Source organism: Ovis aries, chromosome 1 (assembly GCF_016772045.2).
Source record: "Ovis aries strain OAR_USU_Benz2616 breed Rambouillet chromosome 1, ARS-UI_Ramb_v3.0, whole genome shotgun sequence".
In the NCBI taxonomy this organism is placed as follows: Eukaryota; Metazoa; Chordata; class Mammalia; order Artiodactyla; family Bovidae; genus Ovis; species Ovis aries.
The window spans coordinates 248,407,589-248,434,303 of NC_056054.1; the positions used below are offsets into that span (position 1 = coordinate 248,407,589).

At 47.4% G+C, this 26,715-nt stretch overlaps 1 protein-coding gene across 1 annotated transcript in view; it reads right to left on the reverse strand.

Annotated features, from left to right (window-relative positions):
* Positions 1-13,195: 13,195 nt before the first annotated feature.
* Positions 13,196-26,715, reverse strand: part of SPSB4 (splA/ryanodine receptor domain and SOCS box containing 4) — an 89,311-nt gene continuing 75,791 nt past the window's right edge. Inside the window, exon 3 of the mRNA XM_027959837.3 lies at positions 13,196-14,665. Within this exon, the coding sequence (XP_027815638.1) occupies positions 14,538-14,665 (128 nt within the window). The 3' untranslated portion in view covers positions 13,196-14,537. The remainder of the gene's footprint in view (positions 14,666-26,715) is intronic.

A 26,715-nucleotide genomic window follows, 5' to 3' on the forward strand; every position in this document is an offset into this window, starting at 1 on the left:
GAATTTTTGCCTGAAAAATCCCATGGACAGAGGAGCCTGGCAGGCTACAGTCCAAAGGGTTGTAAAGAGTCAGACATGCCTGAGCAACTAAGCACTATACAATAGGGAAACTGATCAAGTTTCCCTATACACAAAGATAAACTTTGTGTATCTTACAGAATTCACAAAAATTAACTCAAACTGAACCAAAATCTAAACACAAAACCTAAAACTATAACACTTCTAGAAGAAAACAAAGGAGAAAATCTTGTGGGCTGGGGTAAAGCAAAAATTTCTTTAATAAGACACCAAAAAGGGACTTCCCTGATGATCCAGTTTACAGGTCCACCTGCTGGTGTAGGGGACACAAGTTCGATCTCTGGGCAGGGAACTAAGATCCCACAGACCATGGAGCAACTAAGCCACTATGCCACGACCACAGAGCCCACGCTCTAAAGCCTGCGAGCCACAGCTACTTAGCCCGCACACGCCTGAGAGGCCACACATTGCAAATAGAGAATACCCCCGCTTGCCACAACTAGAGAAAGCCCATGCAGAGCAAGGAAGAGCCCCATGCACCTCAGCAAAGACCCAGAGTAGCCAAAAAACCCCACCCAAATCACAGTGTGTAACAGAACAAATGACTGATCTGGATTGCATTGAAGTTAAAGATGTCTGCTCTTAAAGGACCCTACTAAGAGAATGAAAAGACAGGCTACACACTGGGAGAAGATAAAACATATGTATGATAAAGGATATCAGATCTAGAACATGTAAAGAACTCTCAAAATCTAATAATAAAAACCAAACAAAGCCAATTAAAAATAAGCAAAAGATTTAACAGACATTTCCAAAAATAAGACACATGGATGGTAAACAAACATACGAAAAGATACTTAACGGAAATGAAATGAAATTTTCATCTGGAAATGAAAAACTCAGTGAAATACCACTTCACACCTAAACTTATTAAAAGAAAGAAAAACACAACTGATCCTAATGGCAACCCACTCCAGTACTCTTGCCTGGAGAATCCCATGGAGGGAGGAGCCTGGAAGGCTACAGTCCATGGGGTCGCAAAGGGTCGGACACAACTGAGCGACTTCACTTCACTTCTTCACTTCATCAAGGATGGGAAGGAAGTAGCACTCTCACACACTGGGAGGGTAAAATGACACAATGAACAATATGGCAATTTCTTTAAAAGTTAAACATACACCTACCGCACGATCCAGCATTTTACTCTTTGATATTTACCCAAAAGAAAAGGAAGCACATGCCCACACATGAATATTCAGAGCAGCTTTATTTGTAATAGCCCCAATCTAGAAGCAACTCAAATGTCCATAAATGGCCAATGGATAAACAAATTGTTGTGTCCACTACTCAGCAGTAAAAAGGAGTGAACTCCTGCAGTGCATAAAAATATGGACACTTGATAAAATAATTAAAGAAACTGGGTGTTTTAAAAAGCACATAAAAATCAAATATATTCATTAGTGATCCAAAAAATGAAAACAACAAGCTATTAAACTCCAAGTTTAGAGTCCAGTTAGTGAAGACAACACTGATGATGGGAAATTATTAGTCATCTGGAGATCAAACGAGGGAATTTCATTTTCATTTTTAACTATTGGTTGGAAATGGCAAGTTGATCTCAGTAATCAGGATCTCACTAATTATTAACTCACATGCTCAGATGTAAATGTCCATCCTTCCATGTCAACCTGCCTGCAGAGAATCCGTTTATTATTATTATGATGGACAATTTTAAACAATGAGTAGAATGAACAATATAATAAACTCTCATGTTTCCATTACTCAGCTTCAAAATTTTTCAACTCATCGCCTATCTAATTTCATCTATAGATCCCCACCCACTCCCTGTGCCTCCAGCCCCGACATCAGGCTATTTTATCTGGAAATATTTGTATTTCTGCATGAATCATGTTATTTGCAGTCTCTGTGTCAAATTTCTAGTAATTCAGAACCAGTCCTGGCAACTTCATCAGAAAATCTTGGAGGGGCTGGGAAAGAATGTAGGACTGCCCACACATTGATCATCTTGCCAAGAGATTTTTCTTAAGAAAAGGAAAAAAAAAGGCTTATCTTCTCTGTTTACAAAAAAAACACACACCAAAAACACCAACTTGCTTTTTCTGTAGCTAGTAGGCTGTGATATTCTATTAGACTGTCTGTGAAAATCCCAGGAGCTGTTGTGTAACATGACTGTTATCCAGGAAAGGAATGTGCATTTTTAGATGGAAAACTGAAATTCTAGAACATGTCCCCTGTGGGCAATCAGACTCTTACGGACATCCACACTTGCTTTACAGGAGGCTACTTGATATGGGAAGTAACCCAACAAATGCTGTGTTCCCATGAGCGCTTCCAAGACTTCAGAGATGTCTTCATCTTCATCCCTGGAGATGTTTTCACAATGGGGTTCTTTGTTCTTCAAAACCTTCAAAAACCTCTCCACCCTGATTTTCTTTCTTTTCTTGTCTTTTTCTTTTCCCCTACTGTGGAACCATCCACCTTCTCGGATGCAATAGCTCTGCCCGTTGCTGCCAAGGGAAATACTGCATTGAATCCAAAGTATTTTTAGTGGGAAAGAAATAACTTTGAAAACAGAAATATTATTGATACTGCTTCTTCTCCTTTTTTTTTTTTTTTGTTGAATTTAGGTATGCTATACATAAAAGAAGTACAGGAATCCTAACTATATAGCTTGATGAATTTCTACAGTATTCATGTCACCATCACCTGGATACAAATGCGGAACTTTTCTAGGACCCCAGCCAGCTCCCTCATGTGTATCCCCAAGATCAATAACAAAGCCCCCTCCGAAGTAAAACTCTTCTGACTTCTAAAATCAGAGCTCACTTTTGCCTGCTCTTGAACTCACCTAGGTGGAATTATGTATTCTTTTGTGCCTTTTAGTCAACATTGTTATGAGATTCATCCATGCTATGTATAGTAGTGGTCCATTCCTCTTCAAAACAATCATTATGTATTTTTTCACTGTATGAATATTGCCTCCACATATTTATCTCTTTTCCTGTTGATGGACATTTGGGTTGTTTCCAGTTCAGGGCTGTAAGGAATAGTAATGCTCTCTTGGTCAGTTATATATATGGTAATCATTTTCCCTCAGGCTATATCCTTGCATTTTTACGTTCTAATATGTCTTTTGAGGAAGAAGTTATTAATTTTAATGATGATCTATATGTGTGACTTTTTCTTTATGATTACTGCATTGTGTACTCTGCTAAAGAAGTCTTGCTTACCCCAAGGACATGATTTCTTCTTAGGTTTTCTTCTAGAATTTTTGTTGTTGCTTTACATTTCGTGTTTAGGTCTATAATCACTTTCAACTGAATTTTTTGTCTATAATGTGAGATAGAGGGAAGATGCTTATTTTTCCAGAAGGATATGCAATTGACCCAGCAACACTTATTGGAAAGACCATTCCCACCCCCCCCCCACTGAATTTAATAACACAATCCATTGACCATATTAGCAGGGTCTATTCTTTTCTATTCATTGGTCTATTTGTTTATCCTTATACAAATCAAATGATCCTAATTTTTATATCTTTACAGTGAGGTTCAATATCTGATAATATAAGTCCTCCTACTCTTCTCCTTTTTTGATTTTTTTTAATTGGAGGATAATTGCTTTAAAGTATTGTGTTGGTTTCTGTCATACACCAATATGAATAACCCGCAGGTATCCCTACATCCCCTTCCTCCTGAAACCCCTCTCATCTCCCTCTCCATTCCAGCCCTCTGGTTGTCACAGAGCACTGAGTTGAACTCCCTGTGTGTCACACTGCAAATTCCCATTTGCTATCTATTTTAAGAAGATATACAGATAGCCAACAAACAAACAAACAAAAAATGCTCAGTTCAGTTCCATTCAGTCACTCTGTTGTGTCCAACTCTTTGTGACACCATGGACTGCAGCACACCAGGCTTCCATGTCCATCACTAACTCCTGGAGCTTGCTCAAACTCATGTCCATCGAGGAGTCGGTGATGCCATCCATCTATCTCATCCTCTGTCATCCCCTTCTCCTCCTGCCATCAATCTTTCCCAGCATCAGGGTCTTTTCCAATGAGTCAGTTCTTTGCATCCGGTGGCCAAAATATAACTTATTATTTGAGAAATGCAAATCAAAAGTACAATGAGGTGTCACCTCACACTGGTCAGAATGGCTATCATTTTAAACATCTACAAACAATAAATGCTGGAGAGGATGTGGAGAAAAGGGAAATTTCTTGCACTGTTGCTGGGAATGTAAGTTGATACAGCCACTGTGCAGAACAGTATGGAGATTCTTTTCATTTTTTTTTGTTTGATTGTTTACAGCTATTTTACGTCCTTTGCATTTCCAGTTAAATTTTGAATTAACTTGTCAATTTCCACAACACAACTCAGAAAATTATTATTGTCACTGCATTGATTCTATAGGCCATTTTGGGACGAACTGACATCTTAGTAACATTGAATCTTTCAGTGAACACGGTATGTTGCTCCACTTATTTGGCTCTTCTTCAATGTCTCTGGACACTGTTTTGTAGTTTCCAGTGTAGCAGTCCTACACCTATTTCATCAGATTTTCTTATTTTTTGTTACTATAAATGACACTGCTAACATTTCATTTTCTAATTGTTGCTAATATGTAGACATACAATTTTAAAAACATTGTTCTTGAATCCAGTGAACTTTAAATTCTCTTATTAATTCTAGTTTTCTATAGATCTGTTTTTATGTATACAACAATGTCATCTGCAAATGTTGGTTGTTTTCTTCTCTTCCAATTTTTAATACTTTTTAATTTCATATACATGTCTTATGGAACTGCCTAGATTTCCAACATAATGTTGCATAGAAATAGTGGGCAATCTTTCCTGTTTGTTGGCTAAGGGGAAAGCATTCAATAAATTATCATTAAACATGATATTAGCTGTAGGTGTTTTGTGGATATCTTTTACTGGATTAAGAATGTTTCCCTCTTCCCAGTTTTTTGAGTCTTTTAAAATCATAAACAAGGGTGGCATTTTAGCAAATGTTTTACATTTACATCTGAGATGATAATGGTTTTTCTCTTTTACTTGGTCAATATGATGACTTGCATCATTTTTTTATTTTTAATTCAACTCATGAAACAAACCAACTTTGGTCAGGATAAACCTTTTATCTTGGATTTGTTTTGCATTTTTGTTCAAGATCTTGTATGTCTATTTTGTGTAGTTTCAGGAAGAGTTTTATGCATGGTGGTTGTTCAGGAGTGGCCAGATACATAAACTTCTGGTTGTGCGGGTCAAACTCTGGGTCAGTGCTGGGAAGGCTTCATCCAGGCGTGGCTTCCTCATTCTCGTCTACTCTAATCCAGCTTCTCCTTGTCACTCTGCAAGGGGCATTTCAGCATAGAGACAACTTTACTCTTAGGACAGTCAAAATATGCTCACACCTGGTGGATCAGAATAGCTCTGTTGTTGTTCAGTTGCTAACTCATGTCCAACTCATTGTGACCCCATGGACTGCAGCACGCCGGGCTTCCCTGTCCTTCACCATCTCTGTGAGTTTGCTCAAACTCACGTCCATTGAGCCAGTGATGCCAGCCAACCATCTCATCCTCTGTCATTCCCTCCTCCTCCTGCCCTCAATCTTTCCCAGCATCAGGGTCTTTTTCCAATGAGTCGGCTCTTGGCATCAGGAGCTTCAGCTTCAGCATCAGTCCTTCCATGAATAGTCAAGGTTTATTTCCTTTAGGATTGACTGGTTTGATCTCCTTCCTGTCCAAGGGACTCTCAAGAGTCTTCTCCAGCACCGCAGAATAGCTTTGGGGTAATTCCAATCCTAGCAGATTGGTGGCATGCTGGAGCTAGCTCATACAAGCCTGCAATAGCTGATGGTTAAAATTTCAGGAATTTTGAAAGCTGATTATTGATTACAACATTATTAAAAATTCAATCATATAAACTTGCAATTTGAAAAATTATATTAAAAACAAAGGTAATAAAAACTCTAAACTTATCACTTTTAATTATATTACTATCAACCTTGCCCTGCTTTCCAAGAGGCACTAGTGGTAAAGAATCTGCCTGCCAGTGCAGGAAGTATGGATTTGATCCCTGGGTTGGAAAGATCCGCTGGAGAAGGAAATGGCAAACTACCTCAGTATTCTCGCCTGGGAAATCCCATGGGCAGAGGAGCCTGGCAGGCTACAGTCCATGGGGTCACAGAGTTGGACATGATTGAGCACGCATGTTCAAGCATGCATCTTTGCCCTATGGGTAACTGACATTTAGGTATCTATATGGCGGAAATAGTATTTAATGGTTGGCTACTGATCACCTTTTCCCAACTCTGCATTTAGGGACATCATACTGGAGCTTAAAATTGGCTGTGGTGGGAGTATTTATACTATGGAAAACAGCAAACACTTCAAATCAGGCTTTAAAATTTTTCCCCAGAGAGCTGGTTGTTAGACATCTGCAAAGTGTTAGTCACTCAGTCGTGTCCAACTCTTTGTGACCCCATGGACTTTAGCCACCAGGCCCCTCTGTCCATGGAATTCTCCAGGCAAAACTAATGGAGTGGATTGCCATTTCCTTCTCCATAGACATCTGAAAACACACGGCTATAGCAGCTTCTCTATCTGCTCCCTATGTCTCTTCCCTGTTTGGTACCATCACCAGCTTACTTGTTTGTGTTCCTTTCCTACTAGATGATAAATCGCATAAGGGTGGAGATTTTTATTCATTTTCTTCACTGTGGTTTCCTCGGCACCACCAGCAGGGCCCGGCACATGGCAGGCCCTAATACATATTTTTCTAATGGATGAATGGATGGATGGCAAGTATCCTCACGCCTTCCCCCACCTAACTCCGGCACGCACCCAGTCATCAAGCCCATGGACGTGGGCCTTTTGCATCAGTTTTCTCTTCCCAAACACCTGTTCCCAAGGTCTTCATTCAGGCCTTCCTTGTTCTTGGGACCAACAGACTTTATCTTGATTTCCCCACATCTACTTTTGCCTGCTTGCTAAGCCCCCTTCCACAGACACTCCAGGAAGGCTGTACAAAAGCATAAATTAAATATCTTTTCTGCTTCATGCCTGCCTTGGCTCCTGCAACAGCATTTAAGAAATCTAGTCCAGGCCCTGCACCTGCTGCTTCCTGTTACACGGTTGCGTTATACTTGAGAAAAATACAATTTTGATGGTAGCCTAAGGCTCCTTGGAGATGCTTCAGCTGCTTAGCATTTGATGTTCAGGCGGGAGAGGCACGGAGGGGGAGGGGGGGTTTGCAAGCACCCCCAACACATATATTTGGAACAAACTGGCTTTTATCTATTTCACTAAGCTTTTGGATCTTTACAATTTTGCTTGAGAAAAGAACTTTTTAGATCTATAGGATCAAGTCTATGGAATGTTCTCTTGATTCACATAGATCCACATTCTTCCTTCTCTGCCCTGCTCTGACAGACCTCTATGGACATGACCAATCAGATCCCCTTGTTTGCTACGCTCCTCAGGGCTTCAGCCAGTGGACAGACACTAATGGAGATTGGAGGAGGGACAAGAGATGGGTCAGAGTATTAATGCCCTTGCTCTTTCCCTGCCAGACTGTGGTTGGCACAGAGTGTTCCTTCATCTAAGGCCATAGCTTCTATTGGCTGGTTCTCTTATAGATACCGATCCCCGCCTTTCCAGTTACTGTTTCCTCTCTTAGCCACCCAGAGTGAGTGGCATAACAATCTCCCCCAGCCACCCATGTGAGCCCAGGGTGCTTCACTCTCAATGGCTGGCTTCCCGACCCTGCCCCACCTCTGTATAATGCCTATCTATTGACTCTCTTCATCCTCCCTTAAAAAGATTTATTTATTTCTGGCTGTGTTGGGTCTTCGTGGCTTTGCAGGGGCTTTCTCTAGCTGCGGTGAGCGGGGTCTACTCTTTGTGTGATGCACAGGCTTCTTGCGTGGCTTCTCTGTGGAGCACAGGCAGTAGAGGACATAGGTTTCAGTAGCTGCTGCCCCCCGACTCTAGACCTCGGGCTCAGCAGTCGTGGTGTGTGGGTTTAGTTGCTCTGCGGCATGCGGAATCTTCCCAGACCCAGGATCGAAACTGTGTCCCCTGCAGTGGCAGGCGGATTCTTACCACTGTACCACCAGGGAAGTCCCAGCTTCCTTTTGGAATGTGGTGACTGTGTCCTCCTGGAACTCTGACACCTTCCAAGCCCTTATTGTAAGCCCTGAGTGTGCCTTACAAGCCTTCATCCTGCATCACTGCCCCCTGCCTCCTGCTCCCGCCTCAGCTCATCCTCTATCACCTGGGCGCTCCCTATCACACTCTGAGCCCTTTCCCACCTCCATGCACTGCTTCTGCTGGGCCTTCTTTCCTCTGGGCCCCTTGCTCACACCATCAGCAGGCACTGGGCTTTGCATCCACCCATTTGCATCTCAGTCCCTCTGCTGGGGTGTGGGGGGTGCCCCTCGGTGGCAGGAGCAAGACACCCCTTGGGTCTGGCACAAGGCCTGACACAGACCCATTTGTTGACTCAAAGTGATGACTGAATAGCCACTCTTTCCTTTAAATGCCATCCCTGTGCAACAAATGATCAACACATTATCCCTGCTGAATGGAAAACCCCCCAGGCTTGGAAGGAGTGTATCTGAGGCCTCTGTGCTGGAAGAAAAAGGACTCATGTACCTGAATCCCCCCACATGGGCTGGTGGGCTGGGCACTCAGCAACTCCAGGGTTCCTCAAGCAAAAGAGCCCTATTTACTGGGTAGAAAAAACAAGTGAAGACACTGTCACCACCCCAGAGTTGGCTTATTCACTCCCAAATCCATCAAGAAAATGGAGGGAGCACCCCTGTTATTGGCCAAATGTGTCAACTTGTGTAAGAAAGCAAGGTTTCTCAATATTAGGAAACACACTGTTCTCACAGCCAGGTCTCACTATCTCAAATTCTTCCATTCAAAACCAAACCATCTTCAGTCTGTCCCTCTATCCCACACTAGTTATTCTTCAGTTATTCTGACGGGTCATGACAACACTCTCGGAGAAATTCGGCACATACCTTGGGCCCCACAGAACAGGGAGGGTAAGTAGGGCTGGAATCAATCCGTCATGAACTGTGCAGCATCAGGGCAGAGCAGGCTGGTCCTTCCTCCCTGGCTCTTGAGAACAACCAGGTCAGCATCACTAAAGGAAGAGAAAAGGAGGAGGACTCCCTGGCTTTGGACTTAAGCACACTGGTGACAAGCGCCATTCAAAATATTCCCCTCTAGGAGAATGCTGGGTGGGCTGGGTCGGCTCTTTTCTCTTCTGTAACACACAGTTGGCCCTTTGTATTCAGGAGTTCTTTAGCCTGCAAGCCAACTAACCAGATCCTTCTGCAGTTGGTTGAATCTACTCATGTGGAACTGCAAATAGGAGGGCTAACCTCACTGCGCCATCTTATACCATAAGGAACTTGAGCATCTGAGGCATTTGGTATCTCTGGGGAATCCTGGAACAAATTCCTCATGGATACCAAGGGAAGACTGTACATGCTCACTAACATCACCCCGTCTTCACTGAAATGATGGACTCAAGCACCTCATCCAGGTGGGCTCAGCCCTGTCTGCACCCTGGACTCACCTGGAGAGCTTTAAAAATTACCAAAGCTAGGATGCCACCCCCAGAGGTCCTGATTTAATTGGTCTGGGGAAGAACCTGGGTCCTGTGACTTTTCACAGTATTCCTCAAAGGATTCTAACATGCAGCCAGGGTTGTATAATCATATAATGCAGCTCATTAACAGGAGGACCCAAGGAACTGGTCCTCTAGGAATTCACTGTCTAACCAGAGACGCTCAGGGCATCTCTGGTGTCTGGGGAGAGATTCTTGATGCCTGTGAGCTCTTTGGACATCAGTGGCTAAACGTGAGATATTTCAAAGTCAATTCCAGAACCAGCAGACGCCCTTTGTGAAGCCTCCCTTGGTTTGATTGTGCATGTGTGTGCGTGTGTGTGTGTTTACCCACTGATGTATGTCCTGGGGATAGTCCAGAGAGACAAATGCAGATGCCTTGACCCCAACTCAGACAGTTAACGCCCGGGAGGGAGGCTGGCAGTGAGAGGCCCCCTGTGTCTTGGGAGGGGTGGATCACAGAACAGGGGCCCCTTCTCAAGGGGCGGTCACTACTCAGCCTCTGCCAGCATCACCAGCAAGGAATGTGGGCTTGGTCTTACCACACCTCCCTAATTTTTAAGAGGTCAGAAATCTGGATTTTCTGTTCAATTACTTGATTTTTTTTCTGAGTTGTGCTCAATTTCGTTAAATCACACACATATTCTAAGTAGGATGACAAAACCCATCTGCAGACTGGGATGGGACCCAGGTCCCCAGAACTAGAGAACAGCAGACCAACTCTGTGTTTTAGATTAAAAGTGGAGATTTTCTCTCCTCACTGCAGACCTGGGGAGGCTGCGCAGGCTCTTTAGCCCCTTTGCTGAGGCACAGGTGTGACTTAGGTTGGATCAAGGTCCCGGGGAATGGGTAAAACTGTCCTGGCACAGATCAATCGCCATGTGACTCTGCGACCTGCCGCCTGCTACCATTTTGGCTGTGACATCGTGAGGTGATGACACCATCGTTTTTTGGTGAAAGAAAGCCCCCCATTAAAGTAGCCAACTGCTGCCATGAATGATGGAAAGAAAGTAAGGGAAGGAAGGGTGGCTCCAGAAATTGGGAACATGACACTGGGGGTAAAGAGAGAATGGCGGGGCTGATGAGAGGGCACTCAGCAGGGCTCGGGTCTGTGGGGAAACCAGCCCACCATATGCTATTTTGCAGAGAATTAAAAAGTGATTAGTAGGACTGTTTGAGTAGTCTGTCAGGAACCTCAGAGAACATGCCAGAGGTAAGAAGGCCAGGGGCTGGGTGATGATGGACACTGGCCCTGGGTGGTAAGCGGGTACCCAGGGTGTCCACTAGGGAAAGGCTGTCGTGTGTGTGTTTGTGTGTGTGTGTGTGTGTGTGTGTGTGTGTTGGTTGGTTGGTCAGTAACTAAGTCATGTCCAACTCTTGCGACCACAGGCCCAGTAGCCCGCCAGGCTCCTTTGTCCATGGATTTCCCAGGCAAGAATAATGGAGTGGGTTGCCATTTCCTTCTCCAGGAGATCTTCCTGACCCAGGAATCTCCTGCTTGGCAGGCACATTCTTTACTTCTAAGCCACCAGAGAAGTCCAGGTGTGTGTGTAGGAGTTACCAACACACAAGGAAGCCTGGACGTGTGTCGCACATACACAGGCGATCTGAATGGGAACCTGGGGCAGAGAACAGAACAGGGGCTCCCGACCTCAGCTCGGCTCACAGCAGTGCAGAAGCTCTCGCTTGGAGAAGAACGGGGCAACCGGAAGTTCCCCTCATCGAGAGGGGCCCCACCACCCACTCCCTATCACTTGTTTGGCTCCCTTGTGTTTTTCCAGAACTCAGCATCTCTCCAGAGGCCTTCCTTGGTTGCCCTCAGCAATGGGATCCCTCTGCTCCCCACTCTGGTGCCCTTGGCCTAGCTCCTCTTTTCCCTCTGACGTCATCTCAATTGTTTTGCTTCTGCGTCATCACCTTTTCCTTAAAATGTGAGCTCCATCAGACAGCCCACACCTCCCTCCTGTCCCCAGGCAGTGCTGGGTGCATGCAGATGCCCAACAATGCCTGCAGAATGGCCGGGGCTCAGAGGCGTGAGGTTCCAGAGGATCCAGGAATTCCTCCCTGCCACCCGCCTGCCTCCCCTCCCCAGATTCTCCTTGCAGGTTCCATGGGCACCCTAACTGTAGATGGGACCCCTCTACCCGCCACCAGGCCTTTGCTGAGTCCATGTGTTTGGTCCCAGCTCTGTGTGGGAAGGAGCAAGCTCAGGCCTTACCATTCCAAGGCTCATGGACCAAAAGCAAATGAGGTCACAGGGCAGAGAGGGGCTCCAGTTCACATGCTTGGGCAGGGGTCCTAGGTGCCAGGAGATGAATTGTCAGCCCAGGAGACAAGGAACTGACTCTCAGAGCACATGGACTTTGGTGGGTGGGTTTAGGAGGGCTTCGTGGAAGAGAGTGGCTCAGAGCTCTTTGGGGAGGGTGATCCTGGAGAATGTGCAATGAGGACTGTGAGGGCACTGCTGAGGGAAAGGAATTACATGAGCAGGATACAGTCAAGCTAGAGAGCTGGTGCTGAAACTGGGAACTTACGAGTTGAGAAAAGGGTCCTTACCCTCCAGTAACCTAGTCCAGCCCATATATTGTGTAGAGAAGGGGGTGACTTATCCAAGGTCATGGCATATATAAATCTGGATTCAAACCCAGGCCTCTGACCCCAAAGCCTGAGGCAGCACCTGCCTTCTGCAACCCAGACCTGCCTGAGGCTGAGTCCTGGCCTGGGGTCAGAGTGCTGGGGGACCCGGCCCCTGGGGGTGGGTGCAGCACATCTGGCTCTTTCGGTCTGTCCTCACAACCCTTTAGGGTTGTCTTCCCTAAAGAAACAGGTGTGGAGTGCCTCTTCCAGGAAGCCCTCCCTTCAGGCTCTATCTGCCCCAATCCCTTCAAGAGTTCCCTCTTCCTTCATTAGGCTGTGCCATGAATGACTCCACTGGGAATAGATCTGCTTGAGTTCACGGTCCTCAGAGGCTGGCAGAGTGCGTGTTGATGGCCTGTACTGCTGAATGGATACTGCACCAGTCCTGGCCTAGACCCCAGCCTGAACTGGCTCCTGACTTCCTTCCAACTCTGAGCCTGGCTGACTCACACACTCACCCTTTGGCGATCTGCACCGCTCCTTGTTGATGGCATGTCCTGCCAAAGTTGCATCCAATCCCACTTTTGGGTCACTTTGAAACTGTTGGCCCTTCGGGTTTATCCTGCTCCACCCTGTGTCTCTTGAAGAGCCATCCCATGGATATCACAGTGCTGGCATCCATAATTTGGCCTGTTTTTCCACCATGGTAGTTAGCCTTATATGGCCCCCAGTTCCAGGCCCGTTCTCTTGGCTGGGGCAGGCCTTTGTAAAATGCCTAGAGTCTGGGCTCACATGGGGACAACCAGACAGAAGAGATGGGACGTGCCTGGAGAGGGAAGCACAGGCCTGCCTTCTCAGGGTTTGGCAGCTAAGCCGACAGAAGACGCTCTCCCAGCCCCTCCCCAAAGAGCAGTGAATAAACAGCGGAAGGACTGAATGACAGACTTTATTAGAAACGCTCTCCATTCATCAGTCAGTTCACATTAAGGTGGCAGGAGGCAGTGCCGTCTGGGGCTCTGGTGTCCCACTGTTGCGACAATTTCCAGTTAAAAATCAGTCTGGGCAGGGAGTGCTGGGAACACAAGAGATGCCCTGTGGTGTGGCAGCTGCGGCGGCAGCGGCATGGGTCCCCAGCGAGGACAGGCCAGGCCAGTGGAGAACGTGCCCCATGTCCACCCTTCCACTTACAAGGCTGCCCCGTGGCCCCAAGCTGATAAATACACAGCACGTCACTCATGCACGCGCGCGCGCACACACACACACAGACACACACACATGTGAAACAGAAGCAAACTCGCGTGAGTCTCCTCAAGTGAAAAAATAATTCGCTCAAATAAAGCTTTGTGGCAGCCAGGCTGCATCCTGAATGGACAGTTGCCTGGAGACCCTCAGCCCCCCTGGGAAGGCTCCCCAGCCAAGGACATCACCCCCTCGGGTGTCACAAGGCCCCCAAGCCCCCCATTAGCACCTGTGGACTAAGTACTGCCCTCACCACACTGCTCTCTTAAAATGCATCGCTACTTAAAATAACAACAATAATAAAGGAGACACTCATTCCCTGGGGTGAACTTGTCAGACTCAGCTTCCCTGAAGAAAGGTGCCCGGAGCATCCAGAGACTGCGGGTCAGGGTGGGGAAGGGGAGCGCATGAGAGGGGAGGTAAACACTATTCAGAGAGGTAAGCTGGGACGAGTCTCAACACTGCTTTGTCCGCTCGCCAATTCCACAGCTGGGCATCCCTGGGTCACAAGTCTTTCAAAGGGGCAGAGAGTCCGAAAGTGTCCCGACAATCCTGCTGCTCTGGGAGGGGCGGGGGCCCAAAGGGCACGCATCAAGCTGCTTTCGCCATTCATTATTCAGAGGCAAAGTTCTCCCCAGAGCGGGCCAGTTTTCCCCTGGCCCTGTCTGCAGCGGGGCCACAACACAAAGTCTCCTGCCCAAATGTTTTATTCATTCTCTTGAATAAGGAAACAGGCTCGCGGATCAATATCGGTGGCCGCTGTGTCCTGCTCAGCGGGGCAGGATCTCCAACCCGGCGCAGGCTCCGGGCTCTTCCTGGCTTCCAAAGAGGTGTCTGACTTGGGAGGGTGGCTTCCAAGGCAGCAAATCCTTTTGGCAACAGACACTGTGTTTCCAAACTAGGGAAGACGCCTTGGCCTTTCAAAGAACTGAATGTCCCGGCGAACCAGGGTGGGGAGGGAGACTCCTTCCTGATGTACTGTGTGACCGACAAGGGACAGGCCCAGGCTGTGGGTGTCCCCACTGCCCCCGGCTCACTGGTACTGCAGATAGTTCTTGAGAGACTGAGGCAGAGGCAGGGAGCTGATGTCCTGCAGGCGCTGGCGGCCCAGAGCCAGGCGGATGCATCTCCGGCACAGGTCCATCAGTGGCAGGGGCTCGGCTGCAAGAAGAGGAAGGAGGGTTAGAGTCTTGTGAGAGCCTGTCATCACATCTCTCCCATCCACCCCATGCACAGTCCCGGATGCCTGCCCCGGAGCTGCCCTTCGGGGCTCTGAGCTCCTCTGAGAAGCTTTCTCTGGTCATATTAGGGGAAACTGAAGGCTCAGAGCAGTGTTTTTCAAACTGTGGGTGCAACAGCCTAAAGACTTACGGAATCAATTCATTGGGTGGTGACCAACGATAAAGAACAGAAAGGGAAAGAAAAGAACAAAACAGAGAGGCATGCCCATAGTAAGGGGTGAATACTGTTCCATGAAAGCTCTCTTTCCGATGTAGGTGTTCATCCTGCGTCAATGCAAAAAGTACTCCTCATTGCAGGTCATGATAAAAGTTAGAGCAGCTGGCCTAGGGTGTATCCTCTAAGAAACAGGTGGGGCAGGGGCTATGGAATGTCTTTAAACCTTCAAACTTCTCCTCATAATCTCCTTTGATAGTCAGTGGAAAAATACATTTTCTTCTAATGTCTATTTCTGGGAAAAAAATGATGAACTGAAAGTCTTCTACCATGGAACCTCTGGACATAGGACCAAGCTTTAACTAGGTTTATTGCAGACATACTTATGAAGCTCTTATTCTCTTCCAGGCCCTCTGATCGGACTTTGGGGATACTGAGAGTCCAGGACAAAGAGCTCTAAGCCAAGGCCAAAGACAGCCCTGAAAGTGGAGGAAGGCTTGACATCTGGAGGTTTAAATACATGAATAACTGTAGTAGAGTGTAACATATGCAGTAATTGTTACATGCACAAGGACAGAAGCCAGGCCATTGTTTGAAAAGCTTTAAAGGGAGGATACCGGAAATGGGGTTTTGAAGGGTGAATAGGAGTTTTATGTGATGTGAGTTGAGATGTGTTCTAGGCAGAGAGACCAGGTAAAAGCATAGAGGTATAAAAGAGGACAGGCTGGGAGGTCTGGAGAGAGGGGAATGGTGCTACTCAGCTGGGTCAGGAATGAAGAGGATGCTGTCATTTGCTGCCTCATGTGGCTTGTGCAGCCCTAGTTTTCCCAAGCCCACAGGAACATGCTAGAGGCCTGCGGCTGCATCTTAGCACTTTTTTTTGGTCAACAGAACATGTGATGTTTAAAAAGCATTCTATAACATGCTAAGATACAATAAAACTGTAAGTGGTAAGCACTAACACGAGAGCTGTGATAGGAATAATATCACAAGGGAATGGAAAGAATGGGGGAGTGTTGAGAGTGCATTTTATAGGAATTTTCATTTATTGGAGTTGCAGAGTTAACGAGAAGAACCCTTAAAATCAAAGCCAGACTGACTGCTGCATTGGGAGCCACACACAACAGCATACCTAGCCGTCCTTCATGTGGGGCAAGGCTGCCTGGTGGCATATCGGGGTGGAGTGTTGGTGGTTTTAAATGCTCTCATCTCTGTATCCTCTTTCAATCCTCATACAAACTCTTTAGGCTGACCAGGGAGGCCCAGACATCCCTTCTTTCCCAGGCCTAGAAAGCAGATCACTCACCCAGAGTTCTGTGGTTACATGGTCAACATGCTCAGGCCCCCTCGAGATGTCCTTATCTCCTAGCAACACCCCTACCCCCAGCTCTCTTGCCCCTTTCCCCACCTGGTTCCCATCTAAGCTTTGCACTGTCCCCAAAGTTAGGCCTCTGAGGACCCCTTTCCCTGCCTCTCCACCTGAATTGTCCCATCTTTGACCTCTGGACCTTCCCATGATCTCCTTTTAGTTCCTATAGAACCAGTGCTTGCTGCCTGTGCCACTGGACGTCAGGGACAAAAAAACCTTAAGTCCTTATTTAATGAGAAATTGCTACTTACTTACCAGGCAACACGAAAGATGAAATAGAGTTGTAGCTACTGTTTACGGAAGGTGTGTCATGTGGCCAGGTGCTGCGCTAAGCTCTGTATCTGTCCCAACTCACGTGCTCTTTAGACTGCCCTGGTGGCTCAGAGAATAAAGAATCTGCCTGCAATGCAGGAGACCTGGGTTCGATCTCTAGGTTGTGAAGATACCCTGGAGAAGGGAATGGCAATCCACTCCAGTACTCTCGCCTGGAGAATTCCATGGATGGAGGAGCAGACAGTCCACGGGGTCATAAAGAGTCAGACACGACTGTACCCAGTCACGTGGGAACTGGGTAGGAGCTATTATCATCCCCATTTTAAGGAGGAAGAAATAGAAGTACAGAGCAGGTAAGTTACTTGTCCAAAGACACACAGCTGGTAAATGGCAAATCTGGGAGTTGGACTCAGGCAGCTAGAAACTGAAAATTGTCTTATCTCTTAGCCACATTTATTGAGCTTCTATTCTATCCCTTTGCTATGTTAGGTTTATTCCATTTAAGGTTGACGCCATCTACTTCAGAAAAAAGGAGACTAAAAAAGGAGGCTCAGAGGGAAAGAGGCTTGTCTGGACAAGCACAGCACAAAAGCTTGTATGTGGAGCTTCATACTGAAAGGTCACTGAAAGTATGAAGAAGGAGAGGGTCTCTTGCCTCCCAGGCTTACCCAGTCCAAAGACTCTTACTCTGGCTCCGACCACTTTTCAGGTCACCGATGCCCATTTCTCCCACCATGACGTCTGCACCCACCTAAGGGGCTGCCTTAGGGCCTTAGGAAGCATCACTATGAACAAAGCTAGTGGAGTTGATGAAATTCCAGTGGAGCTATTTCAAATCCTAAAAGATGATGCTGTTAAAGTGCTGCACTCAATATGCCAGCACATTTGGAAAACTCAGCAGTGGCCACAGGACTGGAAAAGGTCAGTTTTCATTCCAAACCCTAAGAAAGGCAATGCCAAAGAATGCTCAAACACCACACAATTGCACTCATCTCACATGCTAGTAAAGCAATGCTCAAAATTCTCCAAGCCAGGCTTCAGCAATATGTGAACTGTGAACTTCCTGATGTTCAAGCTGGTTTTAGAAAAGGCAGAGGAACCAGAGATCAAATTGCCAAAATCCACTGGATCATGGAAAAAGCAAGAGAGTTCCAGAAAAACATCTATTTTTGCTTTATTGACTATGCCAAAGCCTTTGACTGTGTGGATCACAATAAACTGTGGAAAATTCTGAAAGAGATGGGAATACCAGACCACCTGACCTGCCTCTTGAGAAATCTGTATGCAGGTCAGGAAGCAACAGTTAGAACTAGACATGGAACAACACGTTGCTTCAAAATAGGGAAAGGAGTACATCAAGGCTATATATTGTCACCTTGCTTATTTAACTTATATGCAGAGTACATCATGAGAAATGCTGGGCTGGATGAAGCACAAGCTGGAATGAAGATTGCCGGGAGAAATATCAATAACCTCAGATATGCGGATGACACCACCCTTATGGCAGAAAGTGAAGAAGAACTAAAGAGCCTCTTGATGAAAGTGAGAGAGGAGAGTGAAAAGGTTGGCTCAAAACTCGACATTCAGAAAACCAGGATCACGGCATCTGGTCCTATCACTTCATGGGAAATAGATGGGGAAACAGTGGAAATAGTGAGAGACTTAATTTTGGGGAACTCCAAAATCACTGTTGATAGTGACTGCAGCCATGAAAATCTTTTATTTTCATGCTTGCTCCTTGGAAGAAAAGTTATGACCTAACTAGACAGCATATTAAAAAGCAGACATTACTTTGCCAACAATGGTCTGTCTAGTCAAAGCTATGGATTTTCCAGTGGTCATGTACGGATGTGAGAGTTGGACTGTGAAGAAAGCTGAGCACTGAAGAATTGATGCTTTTGAACTGTGGTATTGGAGAAGACTCTTGAGAGTTGCTTGGACTGCAAGGAGATCCAACAAGTCCATCCTAAGGGAGATCAGTCCTGAATATTCATTGGAAGGACTGATGCCGAAGCTGAAACTCCAGTACTTTGGCCACCTGATGCGAAGAGCCGACTCATTTGAAAAGACCCTGATGCTGGGAAAGATTGAAGACAGGAGGAGAAGGGGACGACAGAGGATAAGATGGTTGGATGGCATCACCGACTCAATGGACATGCATTTGTGTTGGCTCTGGGAGTTGGTGACGGACAGAGGCCTGACATGCTGCAGTCCATGGGGTTGCAGGGTCAATACATCTGAGCGACTGAACTGAACTGAACTGAAAGGGGCTGCCCTGCCACCAAGACGCCTTTTCTGCTCTCACACCTGCCCATTTCAACGTGGACCCTGCCAGCCATATTCCCCTTCTCAAGCTCTTCAGGGCCATCGACCCCCCTCTTCTGGCATATGCCCTCTGGGGGATCTCCAGGAATTCAAAGTCCCTGATTTCAAGCTCCAACTCTGCCTACTTTGTCTGTGCCTCTGTCTGGCACTGGGAGCGCTTGTTTCTTCACTTGTAAAATGGAGCAACCCCCAAGTTCCCAGAGAAGATTAAAGGAAAGGACAAAAGCACAGCGCCTCACCCTGGGCATGGTGCATAGCGGGAGCTAGGGGAACTGGTCCCCACTCTTGGTGTATTGGTGGAACAGGCCTGGGCACCACCTTGAATGGAAGTGCTCTCTTCCTTCACCCAGACAAATGTGGCAAGGACTTTCTATTTATTTTTTTTTTTAACCTTAAAAATTTTTTTAGGGCTTCCCTGGTGGCTCAGTGGTAAAGAATCCACTTGCCAATGCAGAAGACATGCGTTCAATCCCTAATCCAGGAAGATCCCACACACCGTGGAGCAACTAAGCTCGTGCACCACAACTACTGAGCCTGTGCTCCAGAGCCCAGGAGCTGAAACAACCCAGCCCGTGTGCTGCAACCACAGAGACGAAGCGCTTAGAGCCCATGTTCCACAAGAGAAGCCGCCACCACGAGAAGCCGGCACACGGCAGCTAGAGAGTAGCCCCTGCCAGACACAGCCAGAGAAAAGCCCTCAGAGCGACCAGAATTCAGCATAGCCATAAATAAATACATAACATTATTTAAAAATTTTAAAATAAAAACATTTATTCTAAAAACAATGAACTTCCAGAAAGTTTGTGAGTACGGGTACAAAGAACGTTTCTCCTGACCCATTTGAGTAAGTTGCCAACCTGATGCCCAGTCACCCCTAATTACTTTAGTGTGCATTTCCTAACAAATGGGCAATGGGGTCATTCTCCTGTACGTACCACAGTGCAGCCATTAAACCAGATTCTGTGGCACTACTGCCATGGATTAATCCCATTCAAGGATCACCCACAGTTTCAAAATGTCCTTTCTAGCAAAACAGCCCAGCCAAGAATCATTCGTTGCATTTAGTTGTCCTGTCCCTTTTATCTCCTTATTCATTGTTAAATTACAATTACAAGGAGATAGTGAATTTTAAAGACATCTGCCTGACACATCTGTCTTAGGGCGCCCAACCCCCAGCCTGGGCCTGTCAACAGGGGGATGGCCCAGATATCGTCAATTAAATGAATGAATTGACTTGCCACTTTGGGGTGTGTCTTCTGTAGCTGTTTCAAGCTATTGAAATAAACTGCTCTCAACTGGCAAGGTTTCTGACTTTGCTCCCTATACTCCTGTAAACACCCTGAGAATAGGGCAAGAGGCTTGTGATGAGGGCTTAATGAGTTAGAAAGTATAACGCAGTTGGCACAGTAACCAGCACATAGTAGGTGTCAGACATTTGGCACCTCTGACTATCTCTTCTCCATCCAGGTCACCCTTTGTGAGGATGAGCTTGGGCAGGGCTGTTAATGAGATGGGGTCTGCTGGGAGGCCGGGCTTCCCTGGTGGCTCAGATGGTAAAGAATCTGCCTGCAATGTGGGAGACCAGGGCTCAATCCCTGGATTGGGAAGATCCCTTGGAGGCGGGCATGGCAACCCACTCCAGTATTCTTGCCTGAAGAATCCTCATGGGCAGGGGAGCCTGGTGGGCTACAGTCCATGGGGTCACAAAGAGTTGGACATGACTGAGCGACTAAGCACTGCTGGGAGGACAGCAATTCTTTCTTTGAGTGGCGGGAGATGGGTTTGCATTTTGCAACAGGAATATTTGGAGCTGTTAAGGTTTGACAATCACTGCCAGGATTTAAGAGCTTTTGTAAGAGCTTTTAAAGCTCCAGGCACATTCTAGATCTTCAATGTCCAGAATGCTAATAAGCCTGCTCAGCAAACTCAATTCTGTGTGTTCCCTGCCCACTTAGGAGCTGAAGAGAGGGAAAGAGCTCTGTTTTCCCCCCATTTCTCCATAGTCACTGAAATCAACCCAGAGCCCAAACTCCAAAGGAAGCAAGGGAAGTGAGAGGGGCTGGAGTTCAGAGTATGCCTTTAGCCCTCAATGTGAAATATAAACCATCTCTCCTAATTTCTGAGGGAACTTTAACTGATGACTTCACAGCAACCCCAAAGCCCACAGAGAAAGTTCTTGCCATGGCTGTGGAGCCTCCAGAGCTCTGAGGATGTCCAGCGTGGCCTGGGCCATCCCCCAACGCCTCTTTCTTGCTCCCTCTGGCTTTGAAGCCATTCTCGAACTGCCAGATGTCAAGGCTTAGAAACGATCACCCAAGTGGGAAGAGAAATACAGCATCTTTCAGCGTGGGAGCCACTCTCAGAAATATTTTCTGACAAAAATGAATTTTAAAAGGAATCATTGTTTACAAAACTGAATTTCCAAATAACCAATAAATACATGAAAAAGTGCTCAATTTCAAGAAGTATCAGAGTTCAAATCAACACCATGATGTGACCCTGCTATATGCCAACAATAATGGCTGAAGTGAAAATAAGGTAGTGGTAAATGCTGGTGAGGATGCGGAGCAACTGGAGCACGCATATGGCTTCAGGAGAGTGTGTAAACGGGCACAACCATTCTGGAAAACTGGGAGTGTCTACTGAGACTGCACCTATGGCCCACAGCCTTCCCTGGTATATACAGGCTCACCGAAATGCGTGTGCTTGGATGCTTCAAGAATTCTACTCTCCACCCGTGGTGGAGTGCACGTACAAGCAGTGTCTTCCTGTGGTGTGGTGTGTGTGGTGTTTCATCGCTAAGTCCCTTCATTCTCATGGGTGATTAGGAGTCTCTTCTCATGCTGTGTGTGCTTAGTTGGTCAGTCATGTTCAATTCTTTGTGACTCCAGGGACTGTAGCCTGCCAGGCTCCTGTGTCCATGGGATTCTCCAGGCAAGGATACTGGAGTGGGTTGCCATGCCCTTCTCCAGGGGATCTTCCCAACCCAGGGATCGAACCCAGGTCTTCTGCATTGCGAGTGGATTCTTTACCAACTGAGCTACCTGGGAAGCCCCCAGTCTCTTCTTATATTAGAATACTAATCAACCATGAGAATGAAGGAACCACGTGTGTGCCTGCTAAATCGCTTTCAGTTGTGTCTGACTCTTTGTGACCCTTTGAACTGTAGCCCGCCAGGCTGCTGTGTCCATGGGATTCTCCAGGCAAGAATATTGGAGTCGTTGCCATTCCCTTCTCCAGGGGATCTTCTCAACCCAGAGATCGAACCCAGGTCTCTTTTGTCTCCTGCATTGGCAGGTGGGTTCTTACCACTAGCGCCACCTGGGAAGCCCAAAGGAACCACAGTTACATTAAAAAAACAAAAAGGATGAACCACTCTTAATAATTCGAAGTGAAAGAAGTATGTATGGTGAAACCTTATCTGTACAGAGCTCAAGAGCAGGATGATGAAATTGGGCAGTGGTGACACTGGGCATGAAATCGGGCATGGTGGGGAGCAGTGACTAGGGAGGAGCGGATATTGTTCTGCTCCTTGATTTTGAGTTCTGGCAATACTAGTGCGTTTAGTTTGTAAAAACCATCAGGCTTGATCACCTGAAACTAGTATACTTTCATCCTATACGTTATACTTTAAAAACAAGTTTATGTTAAAAAAATTAATCACTGGCTGAGTTAGGAATGCCTTGTCTCCCTGGTGGGAGGGTGTGGACACAACATAAGCGAGGCACCTTCCCACCTTTTGGCCTCAACAGACAAAGTAGGTGGAAGCGGCTGGCTTGGAATCCCAGCTCCTGCTCTCACCACCAGTGGTCCAGAGAGCTGGCTCATCCTCCCAGAGTCACATTTCTCTCATCTGTACAATGGGCGTAGCAACGCCTCTGTCTAAGCTGTGACGATGGTATGACATAACATGCCTCTTGCTGCAAAGGCATCCTCTCTACAGTACGTCTTATGCCATCAGCCCAAGAGAAACCTTTAAACACAGTAAATAATTTACTTATTATGGTCCTAAAAATGCCCCAGTACGTCATCCTAGTTGACAACAATGCTCTACTCTTGATGAAGACTTACTGGAGCCAGGGGTGGATGTCTGGTTCTGTGCTAAAATTATCACAAGGCAATCATTTCCAAAGTTCTCCAGTGAGCTGAATTTTCGATAATTCTCCACCACTGACCCTCTGCATGACCTACAAACTTCCTAGGAGCTCTGTTTTCTTGTCAATAAAACGAGTGCATTAGCTCATCTGGTTTTGATGGTCTATGTGAAGGAAACAGTGGATATCTAGGCACTTGGTGCCTTAAGCTCTTTATCTGGGCCCCTAGAAGCCTCCTCTGCTGATGGTGGGGAGATGCCAAGACACCAATTATCACCCTACCCCCATTCCTGCAATCATATTTTGGGGAAAAAAAAAGATGAGCGTTTTAAAGGTCAAGATATCAAAGTCTTTTGAAACAGTTTAGACGATGGTCAGCAGATGGGGGAAGCTTTCAGTGACAGCTCTGAAATCTGAGTGTCTGAACTTGAGTAGACACTTTGTTTTCAGAAGACACACATATGGGCAAGCACACCCCCACTCTGCACGTCAGACACTGTACTAATCACTTTCCACAGACTATGGGTTTGGTGTCTAAGGACTCACAGCATTGCCTGCATGCCTCTAGGCCTCCCTTCATGCTGTTCCTTCAGCTAGAACACCCTTCCCTGTACTGCCTGCCAGACACCTGTAGGTCCTCTTTCAGCACTCAAATTAAGTGTCACCTCCTCCCTGATAAGGTGGTTCCCCCACCCTCTAGGACTGAATCTGTCAGGTGTCAATCCACTTAGCTAACTATACAAATGGAGGAATGTGTTATTACTAGCTCACTTCCAAAATACAGCACCCCTCTACCAACTGGCCCTCTCACAGCCAACAGAGACCTCGGCTTCCATCTAGAAAGCTCATGGAATCTGGAGTTTTCTCTTAGCAAGCTTCACTGTTTCTCCAACAAAAAAAGGTTGTGACTACAGCCAGGACAAAAGCAACATCTTCAGAGGAACTCAGTGCCAACAAGCATCACGGGCATGGACACGTCTAGCAGGTGGAAGTGCCCGAGGGGCTGGCCCACCCACCAGCTCCCTGACCCAGGACTCAGCAGCAAAGTATTCTCACCTGAAGACTCCACGGTGCTCCTAAGCAGGTGGAACTACACTGCCGTGGAGTGAATAGCAGCTGCATTTTCAGATGTGTTCCACGGCTCTAAAAGAAGAGTCTCTGCCCACCCAGCCTGAAAGTTACTTCAGGAGATACTCCAGCAAAATGAAAAAGGAATTCAAGAAACACGATGGCACAAGCTTCCAGGAAATGGGGAGAGTAAATGGAACACAGAAGGAAAGGAAGGTAGAATAAGTGATATGAAGACCCATTAGAGTGTGACGCTTGGAAGAGCCTCCATCCAGTAGCTGTCATGTCTCTGAAGTGCTGCCCCGCGTAGTACTCCAGGCATCCTGACCTCTGACCCCAGACCTCGGCTCCCCCAGCCTCAGACCTTCCACTGTGCCCTCTGGAAGTGCTGCTCCACCCTAACTGAACCCAGCATCCTCTCCCAGGACACCCCAGACCTTTCAGCCTTCCCTGGGGGCTGTTGGTGACTCAGGGCAGGAGGTGAGCAGGACCCCTTGCTTCGGCAGCCACACACCAAGCTCTACAGCCTCCGTCCGCTGTGAGAAGTCCCAGCTCCTCCGTGGCTCACACCATTTGGCTCCATCCTTTCCTGATCTTCAATGCTATCATCTACTGACCTCTAGCCCCTCATTTGTTGGGGCTCTGGCCTGGCCTCCCTGGTCCCCTCTCCACCGATACCTGCCACCCCCTGAAGATGGATTCCTCCATGGGCACAACACTCTCAATCACTCAACCTCCTGGTTCTGGACTGCCTCATCCTCAGGGCCACGCTCCTCCAACCCACGTCCTGGGCCACACCATGGACCTCAGCATCGCCCCTCAATGCCCCTTCCAGGAACCCAGTGACCGCGGATCAGCCATGGCCTCTCCCCTTCTCTCCGTGACCATTACTTTGCTCTGTTGCTCAGCCCATCAGCACGGCTTTTCCTCACCTCCCTCCTCACCCAGCTGAACAATTCATTATTCCCGGGGACAAAGAGTATGGGGGCAGGCAGGCAGGTGGGATGGGGTGGCCGGGGAGTGGAAGTGCAGGGCTGGGGGCTGGACAATGAGCTGGGCACAAGAAGACTCTGGCATTCAGGTCATGGGTGTCCCGTTCCACCTCACAGCTGACTAGGAAGTGACCGAGCAGCTGGCAGCCCTGGGCTCTGGCTGGCCTCGGCCACCATCTGGCAGAGCGGCCTTCCCGTCCTCCTCGGGGCCTCAGCTTCTACCAGTGTGGCAAGTGGATTGGCAAGAAGGCTGGGGGTCCTTTCCACCAGCTGACGCTTGGCGGAACAGAAGTCGCATTTCATCTGGGCAGTGAAAGGACTCTGACTGAACCCAATCAAATTAGGCTTCAATGCACAAGAAAAAGTGAATGGCAAGGCCAAGGAGACCTGTGAGATACATGTTAGGGGAGGCTTGGAAACCCAGGGTCGTGGCTCCCAAGCCGCTGGCACAGGCCAGGTAGGCTTCCTGGGGGAGGTGATGCTGAGGCTGGCTGGTGCATCTGTAGTCACCTCCAACTCTTCAGAGCCAATGCATGCAGCCCACAAGGTTCCTCTGTCCATGGGGATTCTCCAGGCAAGAATGCTGGAGTGGGTTGTCACGCCCTCCTCCAGGGGATCTTCCTAATCCAGGGATCGAACCCAAGTCTCCTGCATTGCAGGCGGATTCTTTACCATCTGAGCCACCAGGGAAGCCCAAGAATACTGGAGTGGGTAGCCTATCTCTCCTCCAAAGGATCTTCCCAACCCAAGAATAGAATGGGGGTCTCCTGCATTACAGATGGATTCTTTACCAGCTGAGCTACCAGGGAAGCCTGAGGCTAGCTGGTTACAACCTGCTGTTATTTGGAAGGCAAGGCTGGCAGCTCAGAGGCTGTACCAGATGAGGCTCATTTTAGCCACAGAATTGTCAAAAGAACAAGGGATCTGCTGACCTGAATCCTCTGTCTATGGATTTTTCCTCCACTGATACTCTCTGCCCTGCTGGCCAAGATCTCAGTAGGGCTGGAGGTGCTGTTCCGCTTACTCTGTAGCCAAGTCTGGCCCTGACAAAGCCAGGAGGTGTTAGGTGCTGCACTCCCTCAGCTGTGAGGATGAATGAATAGCTCCAGGAGGGTGCTGGGGACTTCCCTCCTGGGGGCTTCATGGCCTTGGCCCCTGTTGAGGCGTCTCAACCTCCAAGCAGAGGCAGACTGGAGAAGCCTCTGTGTGCTGGGGTTGGGAGAGAGTGGGGAGAAGGAAGATGCTCCCATCTCCTGTTCAGCTTCTGAGAGCCTGGCTGGGGTGTGGGAAGCTGTACTGGAGAGGATTCCAAGTTCAGCCTCCACCCTAGTACAAGGCCAAAGCCAGTCTGCTTCAGCAGCAAACTTGAACCATGGAAGATAACTTCACTGATCCATCCTGCAGATGGAGAAGCCAAGGCACAAAAGACATCACTGTTTTAACGAAAGCCTTCTCAAGAAGGGTTAGGAGGGATACCCGCGTTCTAATGTCATGTTCGTGGACTCTGGGGATAAAGTCTTGTCCAACTGATGCTCATCATTCATGCACGTATTCATCAGACTTCTATGCATAGACGTGATTTGCAGGTCTTGAGTATGTAGCCAGACACACAGAGATTCACGGGATGACAGATAGGACAGGGAGACCAGTGGGGTCTATGCTTAAGAGAAGGAATTGTAGTGGGAGCCAGTAAGA